Source organism: Talpa occidentalis, unplaced genomic scaffold (assembly GCF_014898055.3).
Source record: "Talpa occidentalis isolate TD23 unplaced genomic scaffold, MPIMG_talOcc4v2.1 talOcc4.7, whole genome shotgun sequence".
NCBI lineage: Eukaryota > Metazoa > Chordata > Mammalia > Eulipotyphla > Talpidae > Talpa > Talpa occidentalis.
This window is the reverse complement of record NW_023605083.1, coordinates 78,214,209-78,229,299: the sequence shown is the minus strand read 5'-3', so window position 1 is coordinate 78,229,299 and position 15,091 is coordinate 78,214,209. Positions and strand designations below refer to the sequence as shown.

Below are 15,091 nucleotides of genomic sequence, written 5' to 3'. Positions count from 1 at the left end.
CACAACAACTTTCCTCCATTTTTGTTTGTCTGAGAAAACCTTTTATTTCTCCTTTACCTTGAGAAGAATTGTTCAGAGTATTTTCCTCTTACCACTTGAAATATTTCATGCCATTCTCTTCTTCCTTTCATAGTTTTTAGGGACATCAGATAAAATTCTTGTCTTTGTTCTTCTGTAAGGAAGTAAGTTGCTTTTTCTTCTGATTTCTTTCAAAAGTTCATCTCTGATTTTCTAAAGATTGAAAGTATATCTGCCAGTTGTGTAAGCATAGGATTTTTGTTTCTTTGGTTTCATTTTTGTTTTGTTTTTTATCCTGGGCGATGTTCTCTGAGTTGATTGGGTCTGTGGCTTGGTGTCTGACAATAATTTGGAGGAAGTTTTCAGTCATTATAGCTTCAATCATTTTTTTTTTTGTTCTTTCTTTATTCTCCATCGGAGAATGCCATCGTGAATGATACATGCTGGTGTTTGCCCCCCAGTCATTGCAAGCCAATCTACTTTTCTGTTTTCCAATTCTCTCTTTCTCTTTGTGTTTCAGTTTTAAAATTTCCCATTGTCATGTTTTCAAGCTCAGGGATCCGAGTTGTTTTAAATTCCAGGGTTTCATAATTGTAGCATTTCTGAGACATCTGAGGCTGGTTCTGATGCTTACACTGTCTCATCAAGCTGCGTTATATTGCCTTCTAGGGAGTCTTTTTACTTGGTAGGTAGTTTTTCTCGGTAGTCAGACAGGACACACAGGGTAAAGGGCCCAGAAAAGAAGCCCTTGATAGTGTCGTGGTGAGGTGTGGGTGAGGGGAGGCATCCTGTATTCCTGTGAGCCTGGGCCTGTGCACTGTGGACTTTACCAGAGCTGCTCAGCCCCCACCCTCAGGTGGGGCAGGATGGCTACAGGGGCTGGAGATGTATACTTCACTTCCCCAGCTGGGTTAGGTTTTGTTTTTTTTTTTAAAGATTTATTTATTTTATACAAGAACTGAGGTATAGGTCAGAAGCATAGGAGGGTGAGAGAATTCACCAGAGCCAGAGCAGGGAACAGAACAGGCAGGCGGACCCAAGACACAGCTAAGGGGAGCAGCAGGCTAGGCAAGAGAGGTCTGCTGCGCCACGTGGGGGTCTCCCTGGCCAGTGGGAATTGAACCAGCGCTGCAAAGGCTGCGGATGGCTTCTCAGTGCGGCGCTCAACTGCTGCGCCACTGGGGAGTCCCCTGGGTTAGGTTTTGATTGACCTCCAGTGGGTGAAGTTCTGGTTAACTAGTTTCCCTGAGTGTAGGACTTGGTAAGAGGAACAGAGTACCCTGGTATTTCAAAGTCAGTTCTTTCCCCCTCCTCTTGCCAGAAGCACAAGCAACCATTCTCCACTCTTTAATGTGAAGTCCTGGTGGAGTCCTTTGAGATGAAATTCACAAAACATGGAGCACCCAGTGACTGGGTTACTCTAGAGTTTTTGACCTACACACTCATCCATGCTGCATGTCCTGTAATTCATCAATGACAGGTTTTGCAAACCCAGCACTGGTTCCTTCGGAGGATTTTGCTTGTGAGTTACTGTTCTAGTAGCTGTCATTCTCTCCAGCAGCCTGTTTTCCTCTAGTTATGGGGCAGTGGTTTATCCTGTGACCTCACTTACCTGGTGGACCCAAGGAGAGTGGCTGATTCCTCAGTTTGTTCAGGTTCTCATTATGGTGGAACAGTGTCTTCTAAGCTCCTTATATGCTAGGCCAGAAACGAGAAATCTGGTTATGTGTCTACTGTATAAATAATATCTGAATGCATTCATTTTGTAAAAGACTCAAGGAATATTTACACAGAGGAAGATAAAATACAAAAATCTTCTTTTACCCACATCCCTGTTTTCACTTCCCTTCCCTTTTGTATTTTGTCTTTCCCTGTTTAAAGAGGTGCTGTGGTAGGGGCTATTAAGGAACAGAGAGAAGACTGATCCAGATGAAGGGAACAGCATATAATGTGAAGGCCTTTCAGGGAAATGAGAGAGGACAAGTGTGCATGTAGCAGAGGTGTGGGGCAAGGTGGGAGGAAGACATGCTGGGACATCCTTTAAAAGTATAAAAATGTCTTCTTTAGTGTCTGTATATAAATATAAAAGGCTTCTCAACCTCATGAATAATCAGCAACCTGAAAACAATAACTCAGTGAGCTATCACATTACTGCCATTAAATCAGCAAAAAAGTTTTAAAATTTGAATAAGCTCCACAACAAGCTAAAGTGTGGGTGTACTTTCAAACCTTCCCAAGTCCTGGCACCATACTGGAGAGCATTATGGCAGCGACTGGAACATTAACATGAATCGTCCCTCACTAAAATTCCACTCTGAGAAGACTTGTGGGAGTGCTCCAATGTGCAGAGAGAGACATACACACAGGATGCTTATAGCAGCTCAGTGGAGAAAAGTGTGTTCACCAATAGGAACATATTTAAATGAAATGGAACAAGAATTATATATAACAAATTATTGCAAGAAATATCATTACAGTTATCAAAATTATAAGATTAAGAGTACCAAAAAAAAAAAACCAACCTAAAACAGAAAAAAGCACGTTGTATAATAACATTAGCCAAGATACACTGCAGACATCAGACCCAGCTATGCACGCACACTAGGCTTGCATGTGCCCAGGAAGGCACTAAGGTTCCCCATGCAAATGGTGACATGAAAATACCTGCAAAGCCTTAGACAGTCTGCGTGACATGTAAGTGCTATCTACGAGTAGACTATTTTTATTTACATATCTGTATATTTTCTTCTGATAATGCACCCCTGCTGACTTATGCAACCTAGAAGTAAAGAATTTGGTTGCTACTGCAATGTATACTCCCTGCACCCAACTGCCCACCCAGAACAAGGCCAACTATTCATCCCTCTGTCAGAGGGCCCAGAGCAGCCTCACACCAAAAGGGCGCGCAGGACCATCTATCAAAGGACCCTCTCACCCTTCTCAGTCCCAGAGGTAAGTTCCTGCAGCCCCCACACCCCAAGCTCAGGTCCCTGCCTTCTCTCTCAACCTGCAGATGCTCAGGTTAGAGACCTCAGGGGCTGCACAGCGGAGGCTGCCCCGCCTGCTGCAGGCTCCATGACATCACGCGCCGCTCGGAAAGGACGTGCCCCCCAGTCCCCCCTCCCCACCCATCTTTAGGGAGGGGCCCTAGGCGCTGACCCGGGGAAGGCGGTGGAGCGGCCGGTTCTGGTGGGGATGGTACCGGGGAGCTGGTCTGAGCTGAAACCCCGGGCGCTGGGAAGGTGGGAAGGTGGGATGGGCTGCGTGGGTTTGGGCTGAGGCTGGGGCGGGGCTGGCTTCTGCCCACCCTTGGCGACCTTCTCTGGGGGCTCCGGGCCCCCCCCTTTCAACGGTCCCAGTGGCCCAGTGTAGGGGGCGGGGCGGGAGCCAGACCCTGGGGCGGCAGTTTGAGCTCTGGGGAGCTGAGCCCCCGGGTGCTGTCTGGGCGCGGGGAGGGACCCCGGGAGGGCGCAGGGGAAGGAGCTTGGTCATCGGACTCCAGAGTTGGAGCTGAAGGTCAAACGGTGGTGGGAATAGACGGGACAGGTCAGTCCAGGGACTTTCTAGGGACTCTGGTCCATGGGTCTGTGCGGGAGGTAATAGGGGAAAGAGTTACACTGCGTTGGAGATTGTCTGTTCTTCTCAGGCGGCTATGACTGTTCTCAGGCGGTGAAATCGTCATTCCTTTGTCTACCACCCTTTTCTCACTTGTAGAGGAGTTTTTTTGGAAAAACTGGCCACTCCAGGTAGGTAAGATGATATGCAACCAAGTGTCAGTCTTGGAGAATGTTCATCATTTGACTATTGACTGGTCTTCCCTGTAGTAATAGAAGTTTCTGCGTTTTCTCTGTTCAGTACTGTAACCAGAAATCACATGTGAGTATTAGGCAGTTGAAAAGTGATTAGTGCAGCTTTTCCTTTCATTTAATTTAGGGATTTATTAACCAGACTGGTGGTCTGGTCTGGACAGCTCAGACTAATGACACGGATAGTGTAGTGAACAAACAGCAAACTCCCTGTGAAGTGATTTTCTGTTTTCTTCCAGTAGCTTTTAGAAATTAATATTGTTGATTACTGGCTGGGGTGAGAATGGTGTCGACCATTGCTAGATGTGTTAGGTCTTTTTGAAAACTGGTGGAAGAAACAAATATGTGTTACTGTTCAATATCAGGTTAATTGTAGTGACTAAGATAAGAACTACTAAAATTGAATTATTTAATAATTTTCTATTGCATATTGTTTCCTTTTTGAAAAGTCTGTTTGACAGTGTAACTTCTTGTACATAAAATGACCATGAGTGAGAGCAGAGAAATGTTCTCATCCATGTAATATTTCCTAAGGTGGGAAAGAGTGACATTTGTGATTTTTGTTAATTGACTAGAAAACATCTTAATTTTTTAGGGGTTTTTTGTGCAATAAGATGTGTGCCTACTGGAATCTATTGAGAACAATCAACAGTGAATTCAGACTAGAGTTCTTAGTTTTAAATGAACTATATTTAAGAGAGGTAAGCAAATTTTCAATCATTTTAAAGAGTTTGTTTTTGCTCCTGAGTCATCTTACGTTTAAGATTTGCAAAATCTTGTTGAGTACCCCAGAAAGAAAATAAATGTGTGTTGGTGATTAATACATATGTAGTTTTCAAGTTATTAGTGCATTGGCTTGAAAGTTTACATACAGATTTGTCATTTTTTCTTGTTACCCCATTCTGAATTTGTATGTATATGTATTAGTGAAGAGATATTGCTTTTTTCCAATGATACTGGATTTTTTTGTATTTCATGTATTTAATAATTTGAGATGTATAATACAATTTAAGACATAATATATTTTTCAATGGGAGTAAAGGAGGTAAGAAATAGAGGGGATCTTGTTCAGCTTACACATTAGAGAAATTGCAGTTCAGTCTTTTGGCATACTGTGCGTAACTAATTAGTATAAAAATGAATGAAATAAGATCAATGAATGAAATATATAGACTGGTGAAGGATCATCACCTTCTGTCTAATGTTTGAAAATAACTTTATTGTGTTTCTAAATACCTCTTGGAAATACTTTGCAATAATAAACTATTCCAAAAGAATTGCCTCTTAACCAGCTGACAAGTTAGTTGATATCTGAAATCTTCCATGAATGCTTAGTGTGTTTAGTTACATAAATATAAAAGCTTTGTCCTAGTAATGTACAGCAGATAAGATCCGACATGGATAATTTCGTTAAGGTATCTTATGCCTATTGACAAGAAAACAATACATACTTTTGTGGAACTACAGTAGAAAGCGACCTACTATTCCATTGAGCACTTTTCTTTGCCATGTTCCAAGAAGGATTAAAGTGGCTTATCAGCCATACAGAAAATGCAGTGAGATGTGCAAAAGTCTTTAAGATTGTGAGACCTGGTTTGCAAATAATGTCACTCATTCATGGTCATGGGAAGCAGTATTGCAGGTAATTACATTTTATGTGCAGGTTTTCAAAATGTTGATTTCATTTCTTGTTTTCTTTTGAATTCAGCCTGAAGTTCCTGCTTACCATGTAATTTCAGAAGGAATTCTAATACTCTGGATAATCAGATATTTCTCGAAAACTTCCAAGTTACAGGAGGGATCTGCTCTTACAGTCAAGGTAAGGTGGGAGTGCATATTACTGGCTTCTATTTACTTTGCTGGGTTCAACAGCATTCTTACAAAGATATTGGAGAGGCACCATGGACAGCTCCTGGATTCTGAATGTCACATGCAGCATTCCTTGAGTTTCTTGAGAAAGAAGAGCTGTTTTGAAGCCTAATCAAAAGTTTTCTCTGTGGTCATCATAAAAGTAATTCTGAGTTGGAAAGCCTTGCCCTCCCACCCCTAATGGGGTGTTGATGTGTCGCGCAATTTAGGGATCCAACTCAGATCCTGCTAGGTGAACCCTTAGGAAAGAAGAATGTCGAGATGAATTGTGACCTTCATGGAGTTCCTTAGTATGGGACACTAAGGTAAATGATGGAAAAGAAACTCTTTTTTCCTCTCACATTAGGAGTACTTAGTCACTACCCAGGGGAGAGAGGGGAAGAGCAGATTTGACTGCAGCGTTGCTTCTGTCCATCAGGTTGTTTACAGCCCCCTCCCCCCCGCCCCCATAGCCTTGTGCCAGAATTCTTAGGAGATGGGAACTGTGAGGAACGCTTTCCAAAACAAATTTCTTAAACTTTGGCTGCCAAGGCAGCATTGACTAGGGTGTAAAGATGGAACACTGGGTTTTTCATTATTCCTGGAACCCTCACAGAAGAAAGTGGGAGAGAAGCAGAATTCCAGGGAAGGAAATGTTGCCACATTTTGACATTTATTAGAAATGTTGTTTCCGTGATTTTACTGACTCGCCACTATTGTCCTTAGAGTTAATATGAGTTATGAGATGGTTAAGCGCGGTCCCCTAGGGCACCTGGAACAGATGGTCTTTTAAAAAAAATATTTATTTATTTATACAAGCACTGGGTACAGTCAGAAGCATGGGAGGGTGAGAAAATTCACCAGAGCCAGAGCGGGGAACAGAACAGGCAGAGACTGATGAAATACACTGCTGAGGGGAGCAGCAAGTGCGGCAGGAGAGGTCTTTCGCACCATGTGGGACCCTTACCAGTGACCGGGGATCGAACCTGCGCTGCAGAGACTATGGGCAGCCCAGCGCTCAACCTCTGTGCCACCAGGGGAGGTGCAACAGATGGTTCTTAATGCAGTTAAGTTTTGGAAATCTGGGTGCAGATGAGTAAAGTGTCATTATATTGCAAGTTTTTCTTCATTTTTGATTTTTTTAAAGGTTTTTTTTATTTATACAAGAACCAGGGTACAGGCCAGATGCACAGGAGGGTGAGAGGATTCACCAGAGAAAGAGCAGGTAACAGAACAGGCAGCTTTACTGAAATACACAGCTAAGGGGAGCAGCAAGCGAGGTAAGAGAGGTCTGCTGCGTCATGCTCCCTGTCTGGAATTGAAATGAGACCATAGCAGAGAAAGGGTGATTGCACTGAGATTTAACCCATAGGCCACAGGGAGGCCTAAGAAATTTCCTTACAAAGTCCCTTTATGGTGACTATTAGAAAATAATCTTTTAAGTATTTCAGCTATTTCTGAATTCTGGCTGATCAGTGTCTTATAGAAACAGAGCTTATTGCTTAACTGGACCCCTTCCCATAAGGGTCACATCTATGTGCAGTGACATGACTGGGATAGAGACTGAGCCAATTTAAAATCATTCTACTGAACATGGTCTTGTAGAGTTTTTATTTTACCATCAGTAGCAGTTTTACTTTTCCTTCCACACTGAAAAGTCCTGAGCATAGATGTGAACTTTCCTGGTCACCCACAAAACTCCATGGAAAATTAGCCTTTAGCCATTGTGATGAGGAAATAGGTGAGGGACTTGATGCTCAAAACCCAGTAGTGAATCTCTTTCTATTTTCATTACAACAGCTAGACCTCAATTCCTAGATGTTGCTTACTGTGTGGGCTCCACAACAACAAGCCACTTTATTTTCTCTCCCATGGGCCACATCTTGGAGAGACAGAAACAGTTTAAGTTGTAACTGCATAGCACTCAGCCCCCCAGCACCTTGCAGTAGGACTACAACCCTGGCCACAGCTCCTCACAGAGCACAGAACCCTGGGGCAAAAATACTGTTCTATTTTTTTCCCCGTTTCCTTTACCCTCTCTCCTCTCACATTTGTTTTTCCCCTTTTTTTTCTGAGGCACCACCTCATGAGAGCGCAGACTCTGGAAAGAACATTACACTCAGCCTACAGCACCCCACAGTGGATCAGGCTAAAATAGCCGCCACTTACTTCTTGGTGCCGACAGTATTGGGCGCAATCTTTTTTTTCCTCTTTTTTTTCCTCTCATTTTCAATTTTTTTCCTCTCTTTCTGTCCACCTTTTCCTCTTCTCTATTTTTTATTCATTCTTTTTTTCTTTCTTTTTTCTCCCCTTTTTTTCCTTAATTTGCTTTTTTGAGTGACAAACTAGAGAGACCTAGCAGTTCAGTGCAGAAGTACATCCTACTCAACGTACTCAACCTGCAGGCACTGCCCAGCAGATTGGGCCAAAGCTTGTACCTGGCAATACAGCACTTCACAGAGGACCGATGGCTACCCCAGGCTGATGCTTTGTTTCTCACTGTATGTAGTGGGGATTGGCAGGCAGGGGCACCTGTGGCAAATCACAGCTTACATCAGCATCTGGCAGAGTAGTCACTTGCTCAGTGGGAGCTGTGAGAAACTCCCACCCTCAAACCCCACCTGCTCCAGTGTTCACTGACACGCTGTAGGAGAGCCTGGAAGTGTAGCCAGGTGGGAACTGCAGAAATCCCTCCCCTTCAATTCCTGTGCCCCCAATGCCATGGGAGTAGTGACTAGAAGTCCTGACTGCCGTCTGATATCCTGAGGAAGGGAAATATAAGAATCATAAAAATCTCAAACAGTGGAGAGAGAGACAGAGGAACTGAGAGACTACTCAAGGAAATAAAATGGAAGAGAACTTCCCAAATATGAAGAAGGAAATGAAAATACACATACAGGAAGTTAAAGTACACCAGATTATGATAATGAAAGGAAAGCTACAGCAAGACACACAATAGCAAAGCTCCAAGAGTCCAAGACAAAAAAGAAGAACCTGGGGACAAATACAATAACTTAAAAAGGAAAACCAATTAGGCTGGCAGACTTCTCTGAAGAAACACTATGGGCAAGAAGAGACTGGATTGATGTATTCAACAAACCCTAAGACAAAAAAAAAATGTTAACCAAGAATACTTTATCCTCCAAAGCTCTCCTTCCTTCCTCTATTAGGGAATAATAAGGAATTTAATGGATAAACAAAACCTTCAGAAACTTGCTGCTACTAAACCGCACTCCCAGAAATATTACAAGAAGCCTTAAAATCTAAATAATGGAGGATTCAGCAGGAAAAACAAAGCAAGGTAATGAACAAAACCACAAAATAATGAAAAAATGGCCATTGCAGACTAAATGTAAATGGACTTCACTCACCACTAAAAAGACAGAATAGCAGACTGGACAAGAAAAGGAGAATCCAAACTTCTGCTATTTCCAGGAATCATACTAAGCTTAATGATGAACATAGATTGAAAGTAAAGCATTGGAAAACAATTCTACAAGCAAATGGCACCCAAATGAAGATAAGGACCGCCATTCTTATATCAGATAAAATAGACTTCAAAGTGAAAAGGTAGGAGACATATCTGGTCACTAGATAATGGTCAAGGGTCAGTACACCAAGAAGACTTAATGTTCATCAATATATACTTACTAAATGATGGAAAAACAAAATACATTAGACTATTAACTATCATCTCTGAAAACAGACATTCACATATTACATATGTGATAGGATACTTTAACACCTGACTCTCACCATGGGACAGATAAATGAGACAAAATATAAACAAGGACACAATAGCCCTAAATAAAGATCTGAACCACAGGGGCCAAACAGACATTATAGTACACTGGATCCACAAAAATATGAATACACCTTTTTCTCAAGCAACACCTGGAACACTCTCCAGGATCAACCACTTATTGGGCAGAAGACAACAAGTGATGGAGACCAAACTCATACCAAGGATATTCTCTTTATGGCATAACAAGGATGCCATAAAGGCATCAAACTACAAATTAACCATGAAAAGAAAGAAAGAACACTCCCATTTCATGGAGATTGAATCCCACATTCCTGGAAAATCAGTGGATTAATTAGGAAATCAAAGAAGAAATTAAAAAATACCTTGAGATGAATGACAATGAGAACACAACTTTCAAGAATGTATGGGACACAAGGGCCTCCCCAGTGGCGCAGCAGTTGAGCGCTGGGTTGCGAAGCTGCTGCAGCCTCTGAAGCGCCGGTTTGATCCTCGGCTGCTCCCTGGACACCGGAGGAGGGTCCCACATGGCACACAGACCTCTCCTGCTGCCTGCTGCTCCCCTCAGCAGTGTACTTTGGTCCTTCTGCCTGCTCTGCTCCCAGCTCTGACTCTGGTGAATTCTCTCACCCTCCTGCACTTCTGACTGTACCCAGTGCTTGCATAAATAATTAAATAAATCTTTAAAAAAAAAGAATGTATGGGACACAGCAAAACCAGTAATAAGGGGGAAAGGGATATCAATACAACCCCATACCAAGTAACAAAAATGAACACAATGAAATAACCTAATCTCCCATCTCAAAGAACTAGAAAAAGTACAAGAAGAAGTCAGTAGAAGAATGGAAATAGCAAAAATCAAGCAGAAATAAATAGAAATGAAAACACAATCTAAAATATCAATGAAACAAAAAGATTGTTTTTTGGAAAAAGTAAATGAAGCAGACAAACCTGTATTCAGATTCAGAAAGAAGTAAAGGGAGAAAATTCAAATAAATAGGATCATAAATGAAAGAGGGTAAATTACAACAAACGCAGCAGAAATCCAGAAGATAATCAGAAATTGATATGAAAATTTATATGCAACAAGTTCCACAATCTAGAAGAAATGGACAAATTCCTAGAACTATACAATCATCCAAAGCTGGATAAAGAAGAAATAGGAAAACTAAACAAACCAGTTACAAGCAGCAAAATCAACAGCAATACAAACCCTCCTCCTCAAAAACAAAAAAAACCAGGACCAGATGGTTTGACAAATGAGTTCTAACAAACTTTCTTTTCTTTTTTTTAAGATTTATTCATGCATACAAGAACTGGGGTACAGGCCAGATGTGTGGGTGTGTGATAGGATTCAGCAGAGACAGAGCAGGGAATAGAACAGGCAAACTAACTGACATACACTACTAAGGGGAGCAGCAGGCAACAGGAGAGGTCTACCTTGCAATGTGGCTATTTCCTGGCCAGCTGGCCAGGATTGAACCGCACTGCAGAGGCTTGCAGACAGCTCCACAGTGCTATGCTCAACTGCCTGCACCACCAAGGAGGCCCTACTAAATTTTCAAAGATGAACTTATCCCTGCCCTACAAAAAGTCTTTCAAAATATTGACAAAGAAGGGCCTCCCCTGGTGGCGCAGGCAGTTGAGCGCCATGCTGTGAAACCATCCACAGCCTGTGCAGCACGGGTTTGATCCTGGCCGGCCAGCGAGGGCCCCACATGGCGCAGCAGACCTCTCCTGTCGCACCCGCTGCTCCCCTCAGCAGTGTATTTCATCAGTCTGCCTGTTCTGCTCCCCACTCTGTCTCTGGTGAATCCTCTCACCCTCCTGCACGTCTGGCTTGTACCCAGTTCTTGTATAAATAAATAAATAAATAAATCTTTGGGAAAAAAAAAAAAACCTCTTCCTCTTTCAAAAAAATTGACAAAGAAAAAATAATACTAAATTAATTTTATGAAGTCAACATTACACCAAACTGAAATCAAACAAAGATAATAACAATAACAAAAAGAAAACTGTAGAACAATCTCCCCACTGAGCAAAGATGGAAAAATGCTCAATAAAATCCTAGTAAACTGAATTCAGCAGTGCATCAGAAGGATAAAACATGTAATTCACCATATCAACAAAAATAAAAATAAAAACTGTATGCTTCTCTCAGTAGACACACAAAAAGCATTTGGCGAAGTTCAACATTCATTTATGATGAAGACCATTGAAATTCTTGGGATAAAAGCAACATATTTTAACATAGTAAAAGCCATATATGACAATACAACACCAGAGGGTATTCTCTATATTGAAAATGGAAAACATTTTCCTTTAAGGTTTTGAATAAGACAGGATGTCCACTGTCACCATCACATTTTAATATAATGCTGAATTCCTAGCTAGAGCAATTATTCAAGAGAAAGACATACAAGAATCCAAATAGGGAAAGAGGTAAAACTATCACTATTTGCAGGTGATATGATAAAGATAATATAGAGAGAGAACCCTAAAATCTCTACAGAAAAACTTAAAACAGTTTAGTAAAGTAGCGGGTTACAAAATCAACAGAAAAATCAGTAGCCTTCTAATATACAAAGTAGCAGATTACAAAATCAACACAAAGGTCAGTAGCCTTCTTGTGTACAATGAGTCTGAAGAAGAAGAAATTAAGAAAACCATCCCATTCAAAATTGTACCCCAAAATATTAAAAAATTAATATTTTTAATATTAATAAACTTAAAAAAGAATAAACTTAAAAAAGTGAACCATGTATACAAACAAAATTATAAAACTTTGTACCCAGTTGTTGTATAAATAAATAAATTAATTAATCTTAAAAAAAAACCCTCTTCCTCTTTCAAAAAAAAATTGACAAAGAAATAATAATACTAAATAAATTTTATGAAGTCAACATTACACCAAACTGAAATCAAACAAAGATAATAACAATAACAAAAAGAAAACTGTAGAACAATCTCCCCACTGAGCAAAGATGGAAAAATGCTCTATAAAATCCTAGTGAACTGAATCCAACAGTGCATCAGAAGGTGGCGCAGCGGTTGAGCGCTGGGTTGCGAAGCTGCCCACAGCCTCTGCAGCGCCGGTTCAATCCCCGCTGCTCTCCGGCCACCAGAGGAGGGTCCCGCATGGCGCACAGACCTCTCCTGCTGCCCGCTGCTTCCCTCAGCTGTGTACTTCGGTCCTTCTGCCTGCTCTGCTCTCCGCTCTGGCTCTGGTGAATTCTCCCACCCTCCCGGGCTTCTGACTGTACCCAGTGCTTGTATAAATAAATCTTAAAAAAAAAAACAACCTAAAAAGAAGGATAAAACACCATGTAATTCACCATATCAACAAAAATAAAAATAAAAACTATATGCTTCTCTCAATAGACACACACAATGAGTCTGAAGAAGAAGAAATTAAGAAAACCATCCCATTCAAAATTGTACCCCGAAATATTAAAAATATTGATATTTTTAATATTAATTAAAATATTAATTAAAATATTAATAAATTTAAAAGAGAATAAACTTAAAAAAGAAAGTGAACCACCTATACAAACAAAATTATAAAACTTTGTTGAAAGAAACAGAATACACAATGAATGGAATATTCCCTGTTGGGTTTGAAGAATTCACATTATCAAAATGGCCATCTACTGAAAGCAATTTACAGATTCAACACAATTGCAATGACATTCTTCCAAGAAATAGAGCAAATATTCCTGGAATTCATATGCAATCACAAAAACGTCAAAATAGCAAAAGCTCTTCTGATTAAAAAATAGGGGAATGTAGGTATCACACTCCCAGACTTCAATCTGTATTACGAAGCTATAATAATTAAAAATGCATGGTACAGACTGAACAATGGAAATGAATTGAATATGAGGAAGTAGGGCCTCGCCTGTGGCGCAGCGGTTGAGCTCTGGGCTGCGAAGCTGCCCACAGCCTCTGCAATGCTGGTTCAATCCCCGGCCACCAGCAAGGGTCCCACATGTCGCGCAGACCTCTCCTGCTGCGCCAGCTGCTCCTCTCAGCAGTGTACTTCGTCAGTCTGCCTATTCTGCTCCCTGCTCTGGCTCTGGTGAATTCTCTCACCCTCCCGTGCTTTTGACTGTACCTAGTGCTTGCATAAATAAATAAATAAATAAATAAATAAATACATAAATAAATAAATAAATAAATAAATAAATAAATAAATCTTTAAAAAAAGAAAATGAGGAAGCAAAGCCACAGATCTATGGTTAAAAATCTATGACTAAGCAACAAAGAATATGCAATGAAACAAAGACAGTCTCTTCAATAAATGATGCTGGGAAAATTACTACATGCAAAAGAATGAAACTAGTTGACTACCTCACACCATACACAAAAAACAACTCAAAATGGATAAACGACTTGAATATAAGACCAGAACCACAAAATGTGTAGAAAAAACACAGATAAAATTCTCCATGACATACATATCAGAAACATCTCTGAGGACTCATCTCCAGAAGTAAAGAAAATGAAGGAAAGATAAACAGCTGGGAATACATCAAACTAAAAAGCTTCTGTACAGCAAAAGAGACAATAACCAAAACACAGAGACACCTTACTGATTGGGAGAAAATATGTGCACTCCATACAAGTATGATTTGGAATGTCCTGTTGACCTTTGTCCCGGGTTGTCTGATTAGTCCCCTTTGGAATTTGTTGCCCTTATCTCTGGAGCCTTCCTTAACTCTCCTGAAGTCCCAGCACTGTCCTTGAGGCTGCCTATTTATCCCTAACTTGCCCTAGGAGTCAATACCAAACAGGAATAATCTACTTTTGGATAGCAGGGGAAATCTATACACCCCCACCCCTAAATTCTCTTCATCTATTTCTATTAGATAAGGAAAATCAAGAGGTGGGTTTCTCTAGGATACTGTAGTCCAAATTCTTTTTATTGTTTGGAAGTCCTAACACTCACCACAGTCAAATGATTTTTTTCCTCTTTGGGGAAAAAAAGGAAGTAACATGCCTATAATTAAATGTTTTCAGTTAAGTTCAAGATGTGACTGTCTTTTTCAGAATTCCTGAGGAATTCTTTGACCAAAATGTGTACTGACTGACTGTTTTTGTTCAAACAGGAACATCGATTGTACCTCGTTGAATTCCACTGAAATGATAGCAAAGAATGATGGCTAAATGCTACAATTGGAAATCATTTCTGCTTCTCGAGAGGTTGAAAAGAGCTTCTATTTCTCATTTTTCCAAATAGTGTGGATGTGAGCAAAACCTTTTGTATCATAACCAATCCAAAGTTTGTTGGGTGATGGAAGCCCAAATTTGTTCTGATATACTATGAAAAATAATCTCATGTGAAAAGAATAAAACCAATGTTGTAATATATTATGTCCAACATTACTTTAAATAAAAAAATTTAACTGAAAATATATATAAATATTTTTATTGAAATAGTGTGACACTTGGTTCTAAAGTTTCTGCATATCATATGGCTAACACACGACATCCCTGAGAGAGAAAAACACTGGACATAACCCAAAGAAAGTATGTTATTTTGGGGGAAAAAAGATAGGTAGGTTATAGAAATTCTGGCCTACACATAGCTTTGCTTTCTTTCTTGTCTTTCTGTGCCCTGAACCTGTCTCCTCTCTTGGACATAAGGTTCTCTAAG

General features: G+C 40.5%; 1 protein-coding gene across 1 annotated transcript; it reads left to right on the top strand.

The window, feature by feature from the left end:
* The first annotated feature begins 3,166 nt into the window (after nt 1-3,166).
* On the top strand, nt 3,167-14,835 carry LOC119232605 (serine palmitoyltransferase 1-like). The gene is made up of 6 exons (XM_054689331.1): nt 3,167-3,207; nt 3,733-3,764; nt 4,420-4,525; nt 5,533-5,643; nt 6,840-6,897; nt 14,544-14,835. Exons 3-6 carry the CDS (start codon nt 4,439-4,441, stop codon nt 14,564-14,566), a joined length of 279 nt encoding a protein of 92 aa, XP_054545306.1. The 5' UTR covers nt 3,167-3,207; nt 3,733-3,764; nt 4,420-4,438; the 3' UTR covers nt 14,567-14,835.
* Nucleotides 14,836-15,091: the final 256 nt, after the last annotated feature.

Excerpts from the sequence above, each read along its gene's own strand:
- LOC119232605 (XM_054689331.1), top strand. The coding sequence starts at position 4,439 with ATGTGTGCCTACTGGAATCTATTGAGAACAATCAACAGTGAATTCAGA. Across the intron at positions 5,644-6,839 it reads GATCTGCTCTTACAGTCAAG|AACCAGGGTACAGGCCAGAT; the intron begins GTAAGGTGGGAG and ends TATTTATACAAG. Across the intron at positions 6,898-14,543 it reads ATTCACCAGAGAAAGAGCAG|GAACATCGATTGTACCTCGT; the intron begins GTAACAGAACAG and ends TTGTTCAAACAG.